Here is a 14,335-nt window from a genome sequence, read left to right as displayed (position 1 = left end):
CCCCAATTTACTAGCAGCTCTAGGATTTGTTGACTGTCTTCAACACAGTTATCAAGTGCAGTTTTGGGTTACGAGAGTTTTGGCAGACGCCACTAAGGCAGTGTGCAGGAGAGAGGTAACGCAGAGGGCTGCTCCTTACAAGTCCTGCTTGCAGGGCTGGCCCTTGGTTGTCTTCTTGGAATTTGGCTTTTGGAATGTTCCTATGCTGATAAGGTTGTTTTGCGTGCCTGGAGCACTGAACTCCATTGTGTCTGCTTGCCTACCCTGCACAAACTGTGTGATTTCAGGTGGACATCTGCTTTTCTTCTGGGAATCTTGAATTGCAGTAGTTGTGCAGGCAGAGTGTCTGTGTGTCCAGGCCCCAATAAAAACTCTGGCCTCTGAATCTTAATTGGGCTTTCCTGGGCAGAAACGCTGCATACATGTTACTGTGTGGCCCGTCACCAGGGGGAGAATGTAGGGAGCCTGCATCTGGATTCCTCCAGAGTCCACCTAACATGTCTTTTTTCCCTTGTTGATACTGCTGTGCATCCTTTTGCTCTAATAAAACTCAGCCATGAGTACAACTGTATGCTAATCCGTGGGTCCTCCTAGTGGACCACAGGATGTGTAGGTGGCTGTGGGACTCTGAAACAGGTAGATACTGGTTTCAAGACTCAGCTCTCTGAATTCATGCTCCTACTTCTATTATGGCCTATTCAGGTTAGCCATGAATTAAAAAATGTCTGATTCGTATTTTATCCAGAAGTTTTAGATGTTTTTTTCATGGGACAATTATTCAGGGTTTCTATTTCACCATATTGTTGGATGTCCTACCTTTAAAAAAATGATTTCCAAAATGATTGCATCTTGGTGTTATGTTATCTACTTTTTAATATTTCCACACAGTCAAAATAAAAAATCCATTTCTCAAATTGCCAAGCATTCACCCTCTTAAATCTGAATTGTAGAGGGCAGGGCTCAGAGTCTCAGCTCCCCTCATCCTTCGTACCCAGGACCTACAGACCCAGGACCACCCTCAAAGAAAGTCTATTTTCAGGGGCAGCAACTCTAGACCCAGAGGGGAGGTTGGGAGTGGGAAGAGCATTGTAGGTCTGCTAGTGGCTCATTCTCCACTGCCTCCCTCAGCCGAGAGGAATTCCCTGGAATAACTAAGCAAGAAGCTGGGAGCAACGACATGAGAGTTTATTATCATCGCTGCTCAAGAGGGGACATGAAGCAGGTCAGGAGGGTGAATGTGGGCAAGAAATGTCAGGAGCCTCTATGATGGTTGGTGGGGCAGGGCAGTGGCCATGGCTGTGACTGTGGGGGACAGATAACTGGGGCTTTTCCCCGGTCGAGTTCTTCTTCCAGGAGTCAGATGCAGTCATGCTCAGTCCAGAAGCAGCTCCAGGCCTGAGTCCTCAAGAGAGGCAAGGCTAGATCTCATTCCCTCCCAGCAGTTTCTTCTGGTCTCTTTTCTAAGGGAGGAGGAGGGGCGAGAGAGCCCGATGGGGAGAGAAAGCCCAAATTCTCTCCTCTAGGGCAGCTTAGTTCTGGAGTCAACCAGATTCAATATCAGCCTCACAGTACCTGATGCAAAGAGCCCCAAGGTCCCACAGTGGATATGGACTTCCCTGGCATCCTGGGATCTTTGGCCTGGGGGCCACCTGGTCAGGGATGGGGGCTCTCTGGGCTGGGCCACCACTGGGGTAGAAAGACAGGCATGATGCCGCTTGAGACTCATTGTAATGGGCTCTTTTCTCCTCCCCAAACCATCCACTTTCCATTCCTCTCCTCTGGACAGCCCTGCCGCCCCAAACATATAGACGTGTATGTTAAGGACTCACCTCCTTAGGTCGGAGTCTTCTCCAGCAGTACAGGCAAAGAGGGGCCAGAGATGCCAGAAGCAGCAGGATCCAGACACCCAACAGCATGGCCCGGATGCTTATGAACAGGGCCTGGGGACAGAGGAGTAAAGCTGTAAGTACCAGAGTGACTGTTGCCATCTGTGCTCTGTCCCTACGCTCATCCCCGACACAGTGTCACTCTCCACCCCTTCATCCCTAAGTCTGTAGCTTCTGGAGGGGGCTGAAGGAGGAGCTCTGCATGGACGGGGGCGGGGGTGGGTGGGTCGCAGCAGTCAATGGGTCTAGTGTGCAGAGGCAGCCAGGGACCTCTCTTATCGGACCTCAGCAACCTCATCGGAACAGTGACAGGCTTGGGCTATGATCTGGTTCCCGACAACCCCAACACTTGAGAGAATCAAGGGAGAACACACATTTAACACCTTTGCAGCACTTCGCACACTTGCAATATTGCCCCATTTCCTGTTGTTTCAATGTTTGTATTTCCCTCTAGTCTGTTTTGTTCAATGCCACATCTGTGGTGACAGCAGTCAAGTTTGGGGCAGAATAGGTGACACTCTTTTTGATGGACAGCCTTTCTCTTGTCCACTGTCTGGAATCTCCCTGCCCACCGCCTGCTGCCGCCACCCTGCACACCCACCTTCAGCATGTTCAGGTAGGAGAGGCATAGGTGCAGCCTTCTGACTTCTTCTGGACTTGGAGTGTGGGGGGCCGAGGTGGGCCAGCTTCCCGAGGGAGAGATATCACAGATATCCTCAGACTCAAAGCGATACTCATAGAAATTACGAGCCCCAATGACAACGGCAGCAGTGGCCGTGGAGAAAGCTGCAAGGGCGAGCAGGGTCCTCAGCTGGGCCTGGTGAGGAGAGGAGGCAGAGAGAGACCTTGGTGATTCAGTGTCTCCTGGAGCCCAGCCCCGTGAAAAGACTGGGAGGCCCAGTGGAACTGGCGTGTGATGGGGCAGAAGGCTTGGGCCTCGTGTCAACCCCTGCTCACCCCAAACTCACCAAGTAAAAGCCACCTCGTTTCTCATAAATGAAGGCAATGGTTCCAGCCAGCACAGCCTGGGGAGAGAGTCAAGCCGGAGGGTCAGCACAGGAAAGGCAGCCCCTCCAGCTGCCACTTCTGTTTCCCTCTGTAACTGCAGCAGATAGAGCCCAGCATCGCTGGCCCTTCCCCAGAACACTCTATGTGGACCCAAGTCTCTGAGCTAAGCTTTGCTGTCTGTAGTAAGGTAACAGTGAAGGAGTTGAGGCCTGAACCAAACTCCTGAGGCTACAGGACCTTCTGTTTTAGCGACTTGGAAAAGTGCTTCTGGTCTAGCCAGGTGTGAGCTCTCCCTCCCTTTCTTTGTAAGCAATGCCAGGTGCTTTATGAAAGTTCCAGATGGCGGGTGGAAGTCTAGGTCTCCGAGCTGCCTCAGGTCTAGGCATTGTCCTAACAGTGCTCAGCAGCCCACCTGGCTGGGCTTACAGAGCAGGAGGTCCGGTATATCCCGGTGGACAGATGGCTCCGAATACCATTTGGCAATTCTCTTACTAATCCGAGTGTTTTTTTGCCATTGGGTGGCTGAGGATGATTACTTTTGGCCCCTCTCAATAAATAGTGTGTTTTGCTGTTATTCTGTGAGTGTGGGTATGCTAAATGACCCCTCAATCCTGCCATGACCTCCCCACCAAGCTCTTATTGCAGATTGCACAGCCCATCTGGTGACATTAACCACTGTCGTTCAGTGATACCCACTGGATTCCCACCATGTGCAGGACCTGCAGAGGGCAGTGAACGAGCGGCAAGTGGCCCTTCCTTGTAGGGTACACACTCTCCAGCACATTCTGCCTCCCACATCTCAGTGCAAGCCTCTGGAGAGGAGCTTGGTCCTAGATCCTTAGTTGATATTTGCTGTCGAAGATGGGGAGAGGTGGCCAGCCTGGTGGGAGAGGCCCTGGGCAGGGAGCCGGGAGAGCTGACTGGGCGGCTTTAGACAGACCACCACTTCCCTAAGCTATTTTCTCATCTGTAGAAATAGGGAATTGGCCTTGATGACTCAGGGTCTTTTTGATTGCTGACACTGTACAGCACCATGTGGATGGCGAGGGTGTTGATGGCGACAGTCTATGACCTCTGACAGCAGGTCCACCTGCCCCTTCCCGGGCCCATCAACCATCCTCCGGCTGCACTCACCACCACGCCTGTCCAGATGGCAGCTCCCGAGTTCCGCACAGGGGAGTAGTAGAAGAAATGGAGGAATCCTCCTAGGACCCCACTCAACACCCCCAGCACGATCTGCACCGCCTGAAAGATGAAGAACTTCAGAATCCGGCTCCCAGCTTCCTGGGCCTAGGAGCAACCCTCTGCCCCCAAGACTTGCGGTAGCTTTGAGGACCTGCCACTTCAAGTATTAACAGTTAGAACCCAGGAAAGAGAAAGAGAGAGAGGAGAGAGAAAGAAGGAGGGAGAGGAGAGGTGAAGAGAGGGGAGGAGAGGAAAGGGGAGAGGAAGAGAGGAGAAGAGAGGAAGGGGGAAGGTAGAGGAGAAGGGAGGGGAGGGGAAGGAGAGGAGGAGAGGAGGGGGAGGGGAGAGGAGAGGAGAAGGGAGGGGAAGGACAAGAGGAGAGGAGGGGGGAGGGGAGGGGAGAGGAGAGGAGAAGGGAAGGGAAGGACAGGAGGAGGAGGGGAGGGGAGAGGAGGGGAGGAGAGGAGAAGAGAGGAAGGGGGAAGGTGGAGGAAAGGAGAGGGGAGGGGAGGGGAGTGGAGGGGAGGGGAGGGGAAGACAAGTCAGCCTATGCTGGTGTAGAGGGGATGGACTCAGGGTTCCACCAGCTAGGACTTTAAATGGTCATGGGTCCTTTGCACCCCTTTAGCCCACAGCCTACCCTTCCTACTAGAGCTTTTATTGAAAAGGCTGGTCTGTGAGGAAAGAAGCCAGAGACAGAACACAGGAGAACTTGATTTCTAGTAACAAGATAAAACTGGCTTAGTGTCCTATTCAGAGAGGCTGGTGGAGAGTGTGCTCAGCAAGAGGATGGGTCTTCCCTTTCCTGATGCAGAGAGCCTGATGCCCCCTTGGGCCCCACGAGGTGGGCAGCCCTACTCACCCAGGAGGCCACCAGCAGCCGCCTGCTGCCCAGGGTCTGGGAGGAGGGCCGCAGCAGGGAGCACCCGCTCAGCAGGAGCTTGCCCAGAGCTGACTCCTGGTGGATGTGCACGTCGATGCAGGTGGGCTGGGGGCCCCCAGGGGCCACGACACCACCGTCTACCATCCCCATGCCTGTGGACATCTGTCTGGGGGAGGGAGGATGGGAGTGTCATGGAGAAAAAGTTGGCAGAAGGTTTTCACTGGAGTTCAGGACTGGTGGAGGCCCCTAGTCACAGAGCGGCACGGCAGGTCCTCCCTCTCAAGGGCTGTCATGTCAGGACAGCCTGACTCTGCTGGGGCTGTGGTGACCGCTGAGCCCTCTGGAACCTCCCCCTTCACGCCACATCTGCTGTGTCCCCCCACCCTCCTCCCAGGGCCTTGGGGTCTGGACCAAGCAGTACCCTGTATTCCTCCCCTTTCCACCCTCTGCTCTCAGCCGGCTCCTGCCATCGTGGCCCCCACCCTGGCTCTTCTCCAGGTCTCTTCTCCTCCAGAGCCCTCAGGCCACCGACAGAACCCAAGTCCCAGCCGCCTGCTGGGCTTCTATTGCAGCAGCTGCTCCCCAGCTGGGCCTGGGGACACCCCTCAGCCCCTAAATATCTCCCTCTCCACCAACGGCCACTCAGCCCCACACTGCCTGTTCAAGCTGCCACCGCCCCCAAGAAAGGACCGAGCTGTGGGTGAAGGGGGGGTCACAGGCCAGACTGACTTGCCATCAGACAGGGATGCACTTGGCCTCTGTTCTTGCCACCTTCCCTAGTCACATCTTCCACAGGGTGGTGGGTCCCTCCCCCACTCCCTCCCCAGCAAGTCCTGAGGGGCGAGGTTGCAGAGAACTGTGAGGGGGCAGGAAAGCGAACCCCTTGGGGAGGGGGGCTGTGAGAAAGGTCTCTGAGAAAGGGCCACCTGGGCTGTGGGCCTGCCTCACCTGCTCTCTTCAGGGATCTGTGGCTGAGTGTGTGAGCAGGGAGGGCCGGGAGGGTCTGAGCTGGAGCTGAGGGCTGTGCAGAAGCAGGAGGGTGTTGGTGGAGCGCCAGAAAGGGAAGGATGGAGGCCAGACTGGTGGGACTTCAGCGTGAAGCTTCCCAGAACTCAGCTGGGCAAAGGGGCCCCTCTGGGGTTTTCCAGCCGCCGGAGGATCACTGGGCTCTGGTGCTGGAGAGCTTGGGGGCCAGGTGGGTAGCCTGGGAGACCTCGGAGCTGACCAGCCCTGGGAAACCCCATGAGGCTGTCGTGTCCCCAACCACCACCTGGGTAGGGGCTTTCTGAACAAAGATTTGCCTGTGCTGTATGTGTGCCCAGTGTGTGTGTTGTCTGAGTAGGCACCAGTGTGTGAGTGTGTGTGTGTGTGTGTGAGCGTGTTCTGCCATCTCCAGCCAACCTGATTATCTGCTCAAGACTGAACCCCCTAGAGGGGCCCCTCTGCCTCAGCTATTTTCTGGGATGTGATGCTGAAGGGCAGGCCCTTCTCCCTCCCCTCCTTCCTTCAGCTCTCGTCCCTCCCACCCACCAGCAGGTCCTCAGCTCTAGGTCGGCTCCTCCCAGGCCTGCTCTGCTCTGTGGCTGCCAGAAGACAGCAGGTAAGCAGGGCTATCACAGCTCCGGGGCCCCTTCCCAGGAGACTCTCACCGCAGGACCCCTCTCTCTCGGGGAGTCTCCAAGACCAGTCCCCAAAGCCTCCATCCTGTCTCATAGGATGCCTTCTCCCCCATTCCTGGTTCCCATAGGCCTTGCTTAGGAGGGATGGGTGTTATAGACAGAGGATGTGACCCTAGGAAAATGGCTGGGGAGGCATGTGTCTGGCCCCATCAGCCTGGCTCTCCCTCACCCTCAGTGGTGCCTCAGGCCTTTATTCTGCATGGGGTGGCTGAAGTTCAGGTTCAGGTGATTTGGTGGTGAGAGGTCCTCTGGAGTGAAGCCTGAGGGTGGAGGGCCCAGGGCATAGCAGGGATCTTGGTCCTCTGTCCTCAACTCCAGCGGCACTGGGAGGAGCTGGGCAGAGAAGAGTGTCCAGAGCAGCAGGGAAGAGCCCCACAGCCTGGAGTCACGGTGGTGTGGGAGGGGAATCTTCATGGGGCTGGCCTGCTTCAGTGGAAGAGCAGGGGGCTAGGCTGATCTGGGGGCGGGAGTCGGGTGAGGAGAGTGGTGGTACCCAGGGGGCTCAGAGGGAGCTGCAAGGTACATTCAGGGCTGCAACATGATGCTGAACTCCTGGGCCCCAAGGGAAGATCTGGGTGGAATCTGAGCTGGACTTCCTTGTGTGTGTCTGTGAACAAGTCTGAGCCTCCTTGTGCATCTGCAGAATTGTCAAACACCTGTCATTTATGCCTCAAAGGAGGCCAGGTAGGTGAGAGAGTGAAACCACTTTGAAAAGTACATAGAATACAGATGGGGAGACTTTAGGATTGCTATTTTTGCTGGTGTTATTAGAATTGTTATTAATAATATTATGATTTAAATGATGGTAATTAAGTAGGAGGCCCATTAGAGTTACCTACAGAGAATTTCTATTGAAGCTAGGCAGGTTGATTCTAAAGTGCACACACAGAAGTAAGTGAGCAAAAATGGCCATGAAAAAAAAAAATAACATGAAATAGCTCAACTAAATATTAAATGTATACTCATAATTAAAATTGTGGTGCATGACCCATCAGACACACCAATGGGCAGAATATAAAGAGTAGAATAAACCGGAATTCCTACGGGAATTTTGCTTTTGCTCAGGGGAGCATTTCAAATCAGTGGGAGAAAGATGATATATTCCACAAACAGAACATGCCCTCCAGAAGTAAACCATCTGGGAAAGAAAAATAAAAATAAAAACCCAACCTAACTTGGATTCATATCTTCCAATTTCCAAGAGAAATTCTAGACGGATCTACATTTAAATGTGAACTGAAAGCATAAAACCACTTTGAAGAAAACACGAAGAATTATTTTATAATCTTGAAATGGGAAAGTCCTTTTTAAGTAGGATGTAAAACCTAGAAATCGTAAAAAAGATCGAAAACTCGGATTATATAAAAACTCAAGCAAAGTCAAAAAATACATCACAAATTGTAAAGAAATATTTGGAGCTCGAGTCACAGATGATAATTTTTCAAATACACAAAGAACTCCCGTAAAGACCAAAATGAAACAAAGTAAACAAGAAGGATGTAGGCTATGAACAGAGAGCTCATAAAAGAAGAACCGAAAATGGCCATTCAGCATATGAAAAGATGACCAACCTCACTCATAATAAGAGAACCAGGAACTGAACCTCTCCTGGAAGAGCCACAGACGGCAGATCAGCGGTTGCCTGGTGCAGGTGTTGGGGATTTATTCTGGGAGGAACCTTAGGGAGGTTTTTGCAACATAGAGATGTTCTGTATCTTGACTCCAGTTGTGGTTGCACAAATGTACAAATTTGCCCAAACTTGTTGAGATATACACTGAAAAGGGAGCATTTTATTGCCTAAAATTGATTAAAATCTACATTGGAATGTAATTTTCCTGATATGCATTTGAAAGAGATTAAAAAGTTTGCTGACACCTTCTGCTGGCCATGGGGAGGGGCTGTGGGTAAGCTGCGACCTTCCTCCTGCCTGTGAATTGCATGGAGGTCGCTCCACAACGGCAAGATCCATCAAAACACACATGCGCCTTTCCACTGACCTGCAAACTCCATGTTGTTTGTAAGAAAAAAATAGGTGTCTATCCATATGAGACTGCTTAAAAAAATTATGATGCATTCATACAGTGGCATACTCCGTAACTACACAAATGAGTGAGGAAGCATTTTATGGACTGATGCAGGATTATTTTTAAATGTGGTTCTGTGAACAAGTCATTGTGCAGAACAGTGTGTTTGTGGGAAAACTGGGGGAGGAAATATCATTGTAGGATATGTAAGAGAATGATGATATTAGTTTCCATTTGGAGGGCAACTAGGTGGTTGGAGAGAAAGCTAGGAGAGAGGGTTTTAAAGGTATACCCTTTCGTATTGTTTGAACTTTTTCACCGTATGAGAGTATTATGTGTAAATATGTATACTAAGTCACTGAAATAATTCAGATTCCTTTCTTTGTCCAACCTGAGACCCGGAGAAACTTTATCAGATAGTTTTGGGGAGAGGTCCAAGAATATATGTGGTAAAAGACTCTAGAGCCGATTTGGCTTTGCACCCCAGATTAAGGTCACCATGACATTGATACCTACACTGGAAGGCCCTTTGGAACTTGACAAGGAGACTGTTTTCTCTCCCTTCACTCATGTGATGTGTTCCTTTTTGCCTTACCTCGTTCCCAGACCTCACTTCTGTACGTCTTCTCCCCAGCAGGCACGATGACCCAAAACATGGTGACTCTGAATGGAGTCGATGTGGCCTCCACGCTGCCGCAGCCCACCCACATCAACATCCACATCCACCAGGAATCGGCTTTGGCACAACTGCTAAAAGCTGGAGGTTCCCTGAAGGAGCTCTTTTCTCGCCCTCGGGACAGTGGCCCTTCCAAGGCCAGGAAAAGCTATGGGCAGCTGGCACTAGGGGTAAGAGTGGGCTGGAGAGGCTGGTTAGTGAGGTGCCACAGAGGAGGACACTCTCCTTCCTCAGTAGGATGCAAAAAGGAGAATGGGTTGAATCCCAACGAGAACTCACTATTTATATCCCGTCTTGTTTGGGAAAAGAAGGTTTTGGAAGGTTCCCCACAGAAGTTTGGATGAACGAGAAGGCTGGACTGCTTGGATGGATGGTGCAGTGGGGCAGTGCCGGCCAGAGGTGGGGATGGGTGGAAGAATCCCTGGGGGCTGTTGATTCAGATTAATGGAACCCACATGCACTGAGGGCCTGCAGATGCAAGGCAGTAGGCTAGGCACCTCAGGGAAAACTGCTCAAAGGATCCCTGGGCTGCAACCTAAAGGGGCTCAGCATGCATCAGAAGGGATCAGGCAACTACACAAATGCCTAGAATTAAAGGCAGATTAGGTGATGTCCTTGGAGGCAGGGCGGCAACCTGCAGGAGTTGGCATCTGAGCCAGACCTTTAGTAGAGAAAGAGTGGGTTTAGACAGATAGAAGCAACGGAATTCTAGGTTAAGAGAGTGGCAGGAACAAGGGCAAAGAAGCCAGAAAGCACAGGGCAAGTTCTATCAGAGTAAAGAGAATGGGATTCATGGCTGATTAGCCTGGAAATGCAGCCCAGGGCTATATTGCCGAGAGCCTTGAATGATGGGGTGAGGAGTCTGTCCTGAGTCAGCTTCCATAGTGGGAAGGCTGTGGATGGATTCTAAGCAGGAACCTGGGCTTTAGGCTGCCTCACAGCTAGAAGGTGTCCAAGGAAGAAGTACAAGGGTCTGCGCCTGTGTGGTCACAGCGGAAATGACGAGGAAAGGGAGGAGTCCAAATCCTTTGTGGATAGGGTCTCGGTGACTTGGGAGTGAAAGGGTTTGGGATACAAGGGAGGAGAGGAGCCCAAGAACATGCTGAGGTTTGGAGTGTGGCTGACCAGGAGATTGGAGCCCTGGAAGTCAGGGGAAGGCAGACGTTGGAGGTGTGGGTGGGGTGTGGAATTTGGGTGTGATGAATCTGAGATGCTAGCAGGACATGCAGGCGGTGATGTCCAAGAGGCTGTGATAGTCGGATTCTCCAGGAAGTAGATGCTGAGTTGGAGTTAGGTGTGCAAAAGGTTATTGGGGTGTAAGAACTAGGAAACGAAAAGGGAGGGAGCAGAAATGGGCAGGGGGAGACATTAGACCATGATGTAGGCCTGACAAGGTCTCTGCCAGCCCAGTGGGGAGCTCTGGAGCAAAGACTGCCCTTCCAGGAGTTCCACGTTGGGTGGAAATGGCCGTTGTACACTGCCTTGCTTAGCCATTGGCTGGGCAGCCGTCCCCAGAGTGTGCCCTTGGCTTGAAAGACGAGGGGCCCTTGAAGGAGCTGACCACTGTAGGCTGTCAGCTAACCACAGTCTTTTCTTGGAGGGGGTCTTTTTCACCCATCATGGATAAGATGATGTGATTCCCAAGGGAGAATAAGGAGAAAAAAGTGAGAACCATCAGGTGGGATGACAAAAGTGTGGTGTTTAGGAAAAAGTGATGAAGGCTAAAAGCCTGGCATGTCAGAGGGATGGGGAAGAATAGGACATGCTGCTTCATGGATGGTAAGGGAACAGAACCTTCCAGAATCAGAGCTGCAGAGAGGTCAAGGCAGAGGAGAAGGAGAGGAAAGCCACCTAGGTGGGAGCTGGGTGGCTGCTCCTGAGGCTTGTGGGCTTTGTGGGAAGGAGTCTGGCTCTGTCTTGCAGGTGACCCAGATATTGCTGGGGGCTGTAAGCTGTGCGCTTGGAGCGTTTCTCTACTTTGGACCCTGGACCGAGCTGCGTGCCTCAGGCTGCGCCTTATGGGCAGGGTCTGTGGTGAGTAAGGAAGGGGCTGTGAGCTCAGTGGGAGGCAAGCCATTGAGCAAGGAGAAAGTTCCCTTGGATCTGGGTCAGGCATGTGGGGAAGAGACCCAAGACCCGGAGTCCAAATGCCCTTTGCCATGAGGAAGCTGCCTTAGGGGCCTGGCAAAACCCTTTCACTCTCCATTTTCCTCTTTACGGCAAGGGGCAATTGTAATGGAGTCCTGTCCATATGCCAGGTTTCTTTGCCTGTCCCTGGGATCCTGCTCCAATTAGTTGTTCTGGGAGCTATTGGGGGAAGGGTGATGGAGATCATCTCAGGAGAGTAAATTGGAGGTCTTTTCTGGTGTCTTCTCTTCCCAGGCTATTACAGCAGGAGCTGGGACCATTGTCCATGAGAAGCACCGGGGCAAGCTTTCAGTGAGTCTTGGGCATCCTCTGCCCCCTCCTATGTCTCAGTCTTTCTGCTCTAGTTTCCTGTCTCCTCTCCTTTGGTTCCCAATATCCCGGGTTCCTTCCTGGAGGGGTAGGGAGGTTTTCCTGGGCTAGGAAGCTGGAGAAGAGGAGACAGGTTTGAGGCTGGGACCCCATGGCTTTGCCATCAACAGAGGGAGTCTGCATTCTGAACTTCTCTCTTTTAGGGCTGGGTGTCAGGTCTGCTCACCCTGGCTGGCGTTGCCACGGCTGTGGCTGCTGTTGTCTTCTGTGTGAATAGCTTAACCTGGCAAAGTGATGGCTTCGTCTACATCGACACTGTGTGTGATCCCCCAGCCCCTGCCTTCACAACCACTGGGTATAGATGGATGCAAAGAAGCTACGGCTCAAGCTGGAGAAAGGACTATTGCAAAGTCTACATGCAAATGCTGATGGTGAGAATGGAAAGTCCAATCTTCTAGGGACTCATCAGAACCATTTGTTCCCAAGGAACCAGGGCACTGGAAGGCAGACACGTAGGCTCTCTGTGCTTGGACCTCATCCTAGGTCTTTTGTTCACGAGGTTTTAGCTTAGGCTGAAGACATTTCTCAGACCTTCATGACATGAAGATTCCCTGAATCAAAGGGGATGAGGGGCGAAGAGGAGACATTTAAGAGAGGATATTGTGGGCCACCCTCTGTCTTTCCCGGTGTGTGGCTGTTCCAGTTACCTATTGCTGCATAACACACCACCCTAAAAATGTAGTGGCTTAAAACTACAATTTGTTATTATTTCTCACATTCTGTGGGCTGACTGGGCTCAGAGGGGCAGTCCTCACTTGGGTTTTCTCATGCAGTTCAGATGTCAATGGTGGGTGAAGTCATCTGAGGGCTCATCTGGGCTGGACGTCCAAGATGATGAAATCCATGGCTGGGAGCTCAGCTGGGGCTATCAGCCAGAGGGCCTACAATGGCTTCACCATGTGGCTTGTACTTCTCATAGCTCAGCAATTAGGTTCCAACAGGGAGCATCCCACTGAGAGCATTCCAAGAAGTAGGAAATGGAAGCTGCCAGGCCAGCTAACGGCTACCCCGTTAATTGGCATAGTGTCACTTCCACTGTATTTTATTGGTGAAAGTGGTCACAGGCCCTTCCAGATCCTAGGGGCTGGAGAAATAGACCCCAGCTCTTCATAGTTGGTGGTAAGGTCATCTTGCTGGCAAGCAAATGGGGTGGAAGCTGTGGCTGCCCAAAGAGTTGGAAAATGCAATCTGCTTTGGTGGGAAGTAGTTAGTTGGACAGAATCTGATACCTGGCTGGGCTGATAAGGTGGTAGTAAGAGGAGATTCAGAGGAGTGGACTCCTGACTGTATCTTTTTTCTTCCTTTATCTCCAGAACTTGTTCCTAGGAATTCGTGCTCTGCTCCTGGCTGTCTGTGTCCTGCAGGTCATTGTATCCTTGGCTTCCCTGGGTGTGGGTCTTCGAAGCTTATGTGGCCAGAGCTCCCGGCCCCTGGTGAGCTGTCAGGGGGGCACTGGGGAAAGAGAGGGTCTGGTTGGTTGGTGAGGCTCTGGGAACAGGGAGAAACATTGGGGCCAGGCACACTGCCTAGCAGAGTCATGCTCAACCTCACTCAACTTCTTTCCAGGGCTCGGCTCCTCCCTTTGCTCTCTGAGGAATCAGTGCATCCTGGGTTAACTTCCACCCTCTGCTTCTCCATGCCCTCCTTTACTCTCATTTTCCCACTTTCCCTCTTTTTTGTCCTAGATCTTTGTCTAGCTCCCCTTCCATGGTCACCTTTTCCTTCCCCTTCTTTCCTCTTCCTGATTTCAAGTTCTATGAAGCTAACTCTGCCCCATCCTTTTCCACCCAAGAATTGATTTCCCCCTGTTTTTTCAGAATGAGGAAGGGTCAGAAAAGAAGCTCCTGGGGGAGAATTCAGTGCCTCCTTCCCCGTCTAAGGAGAAGACCACGGCTGCCATCATCCTGTGAGCTGCCAAAGACCCTGCCTGGATCCCCACATGTCCCTGCGGAGTAGCCCAGGGTGCTCCCCCGGGCCCATCGCTGCCCTGTCCCTCATACTTGCCTCTCCTTTGGCCACTGTCCACCACCTCCTCCTCTCCCCATCACCCTCACCTACCGTTCCCACTCCAGTGTCCTCAATTCAAGGAACAGGTATTGTCACATTTTCCCCAACGCTGATTAAACATAAACAACCATGAAAAATAATTTTGCACAGAAAGGTTGTGGTCTCCTTCTGTTTATACACATGGCATTCTGTGAAGGGCCTTTGTGTTGGTATGGATGGAATCAGACGAGAGTGGATTTGTCACATGGAAACAAGGTCCCAATGAGACTAAATTTAATTATGTTCTGCTCTATATCCCAAGCGGCAACACTCCTTTTTATGATTTCCTTCTGTTCAATGTAAAGTGAAAAAATCTCTCATATGCTTAGAATCTTTTAAAGACAATCTACTACGACTGTCTTTAAGCATCTACAACCTGGACTTGAATATACAGAACTATGTGAATCATGGAACAAGATCTCTCTCTTCC

The 14,335-nt window shown here is 51.7% G+C and overlaps 2 protein-coding genes across 27 annotated transcripts in view; one reads left to right on the top strand and one right to left on the bottom strand.

The window, feature by feature from the left end:
* TMEM176A (transmembrane protein 176A) overlaps window positions 1-6,095 on the bottom strand; it is a 30,818-nt gene extending 24,723 nt beyond the window's left edge. For 4 of the 10 annotated variants that reach the window (XM_070266105.1, XM_070266106.1, XM_070266107.1 and 1 more), the window contains exons 1-6: window positions 5,911-6,043; window positions 4,942-5,128; window positions 4,029-4,139; window positions 2,855-2,911; window positions 2,488-2,703; window positions 1,830-1,940 (exon numbers count right to left, since the gene is read on the bottom strand). In XM_070266105.1, the coding sequence (XP_070122206.1) occupies window positions 1,830-1,940; window positions 2,488-2,703; window positions 2,855-2,911; window positions 4,029-4,139; window positions 4,942-5,124 (678 nt within the window). In that variant the 5' untranslated portion in view covers window positions 5,125-5,128; window positions 5,911-6,043. Of the gene's footprint in view, window positions 1-1,164; window positions 1,461-1,572; window positions 1,687-1,829; window positions 1,941-2,487; window positions 2,704-2,854; window positions 2,912-4,028; window positions 4,140-4,941; window positions 5,129-5,910 lie in introns of those variants that run through there. The other 6 variants (XM_070266103.1, XM_070266104.1, XM_005609527.4 and 3 more) reach the window with 6 other exon arrangements.
* Window positions 3,894-14,006, top strand: TMEM176B (transmembrane protein 176B). Of its 17 annotated transcripts, none has more exons than XM_023639985.2 (9): window positions 3,894-4,242; window positions 4,894-5,062; window positions 6,499-6,562; window positions 9,304-9,512; window positions 11,266-11,376; window positions 11,725-11,781; window positions 12,003-12,230; window positions 13,173-13,292; window positions 13,677-14,006. In XM_023639985.2, exons 2-9 carry the CDS (start codon window positions 5,045-5,047, stop codon window positions 13,767-13,769), a joined length of 900 nt encoding a protein of 299 aa, XP_023495753.2. In that variant the 5' UTR covers window positions 3,894-4,242; window positions 4,894-5,044; the 3' UTR covers window positions 13,770-14,006. The 17 variants fall into 17 exon arrangements, with proteins under 17 accessions (XP_023495753.2, XP_070122195.1, XP_070122190.1 ...); XM_070266089.1 differs by having other exon boundaries at window positions 3,895-4,216; window positions 9,301-9,512; XM_070266090.1 differs by having other exon boundaries at window positions 3,918-4,242; window positions 9,301-9,512.
* Window positions 14,007-14,335: the final 329 nt, after the last annotated feature.

This window comes from Equus caballus, chromosome 4 (genome assembly GCF_041296265.1).
Source record: "Equus caballus isolate H_3958 breed thoroughbred chromosome 4, TB-T2T, whole genome shotgun sequence".
NCBI lineage: Eukaryota > Metazoa > Chordata > Mammalia > Perissodactyla > Equidae > Equus > Equus caballus.
The sequence above is the reverse complement of the archived record's forward strand: the minus strand, read 5'-3'. Positions and strand labels throughout refer to the sequence as shown.

What these genes read in the sequence shown, in the direction of transcription:
- TMEM176B (XM_070266087.1), top strand. An exon ending in AGCACCGGGGCAAGCTTTCA is followed by an intron (nt 11,782 to 12,002) that starts GTGAGTCTTGGG and finishes TCTCTCTTTTAG; the next exon opens with GGCTGGGTGTCAGGTCTGCT. An exon ending in GCCAGAGCTCCCGGCCCCTG is followed by an intron (nt 13,293 to 13,676) that starts GTGAGCTGTCAG and finishes CTGTTTTTTCAG; the next exon opens with AATGAGGAAGGGTCAGAAAA.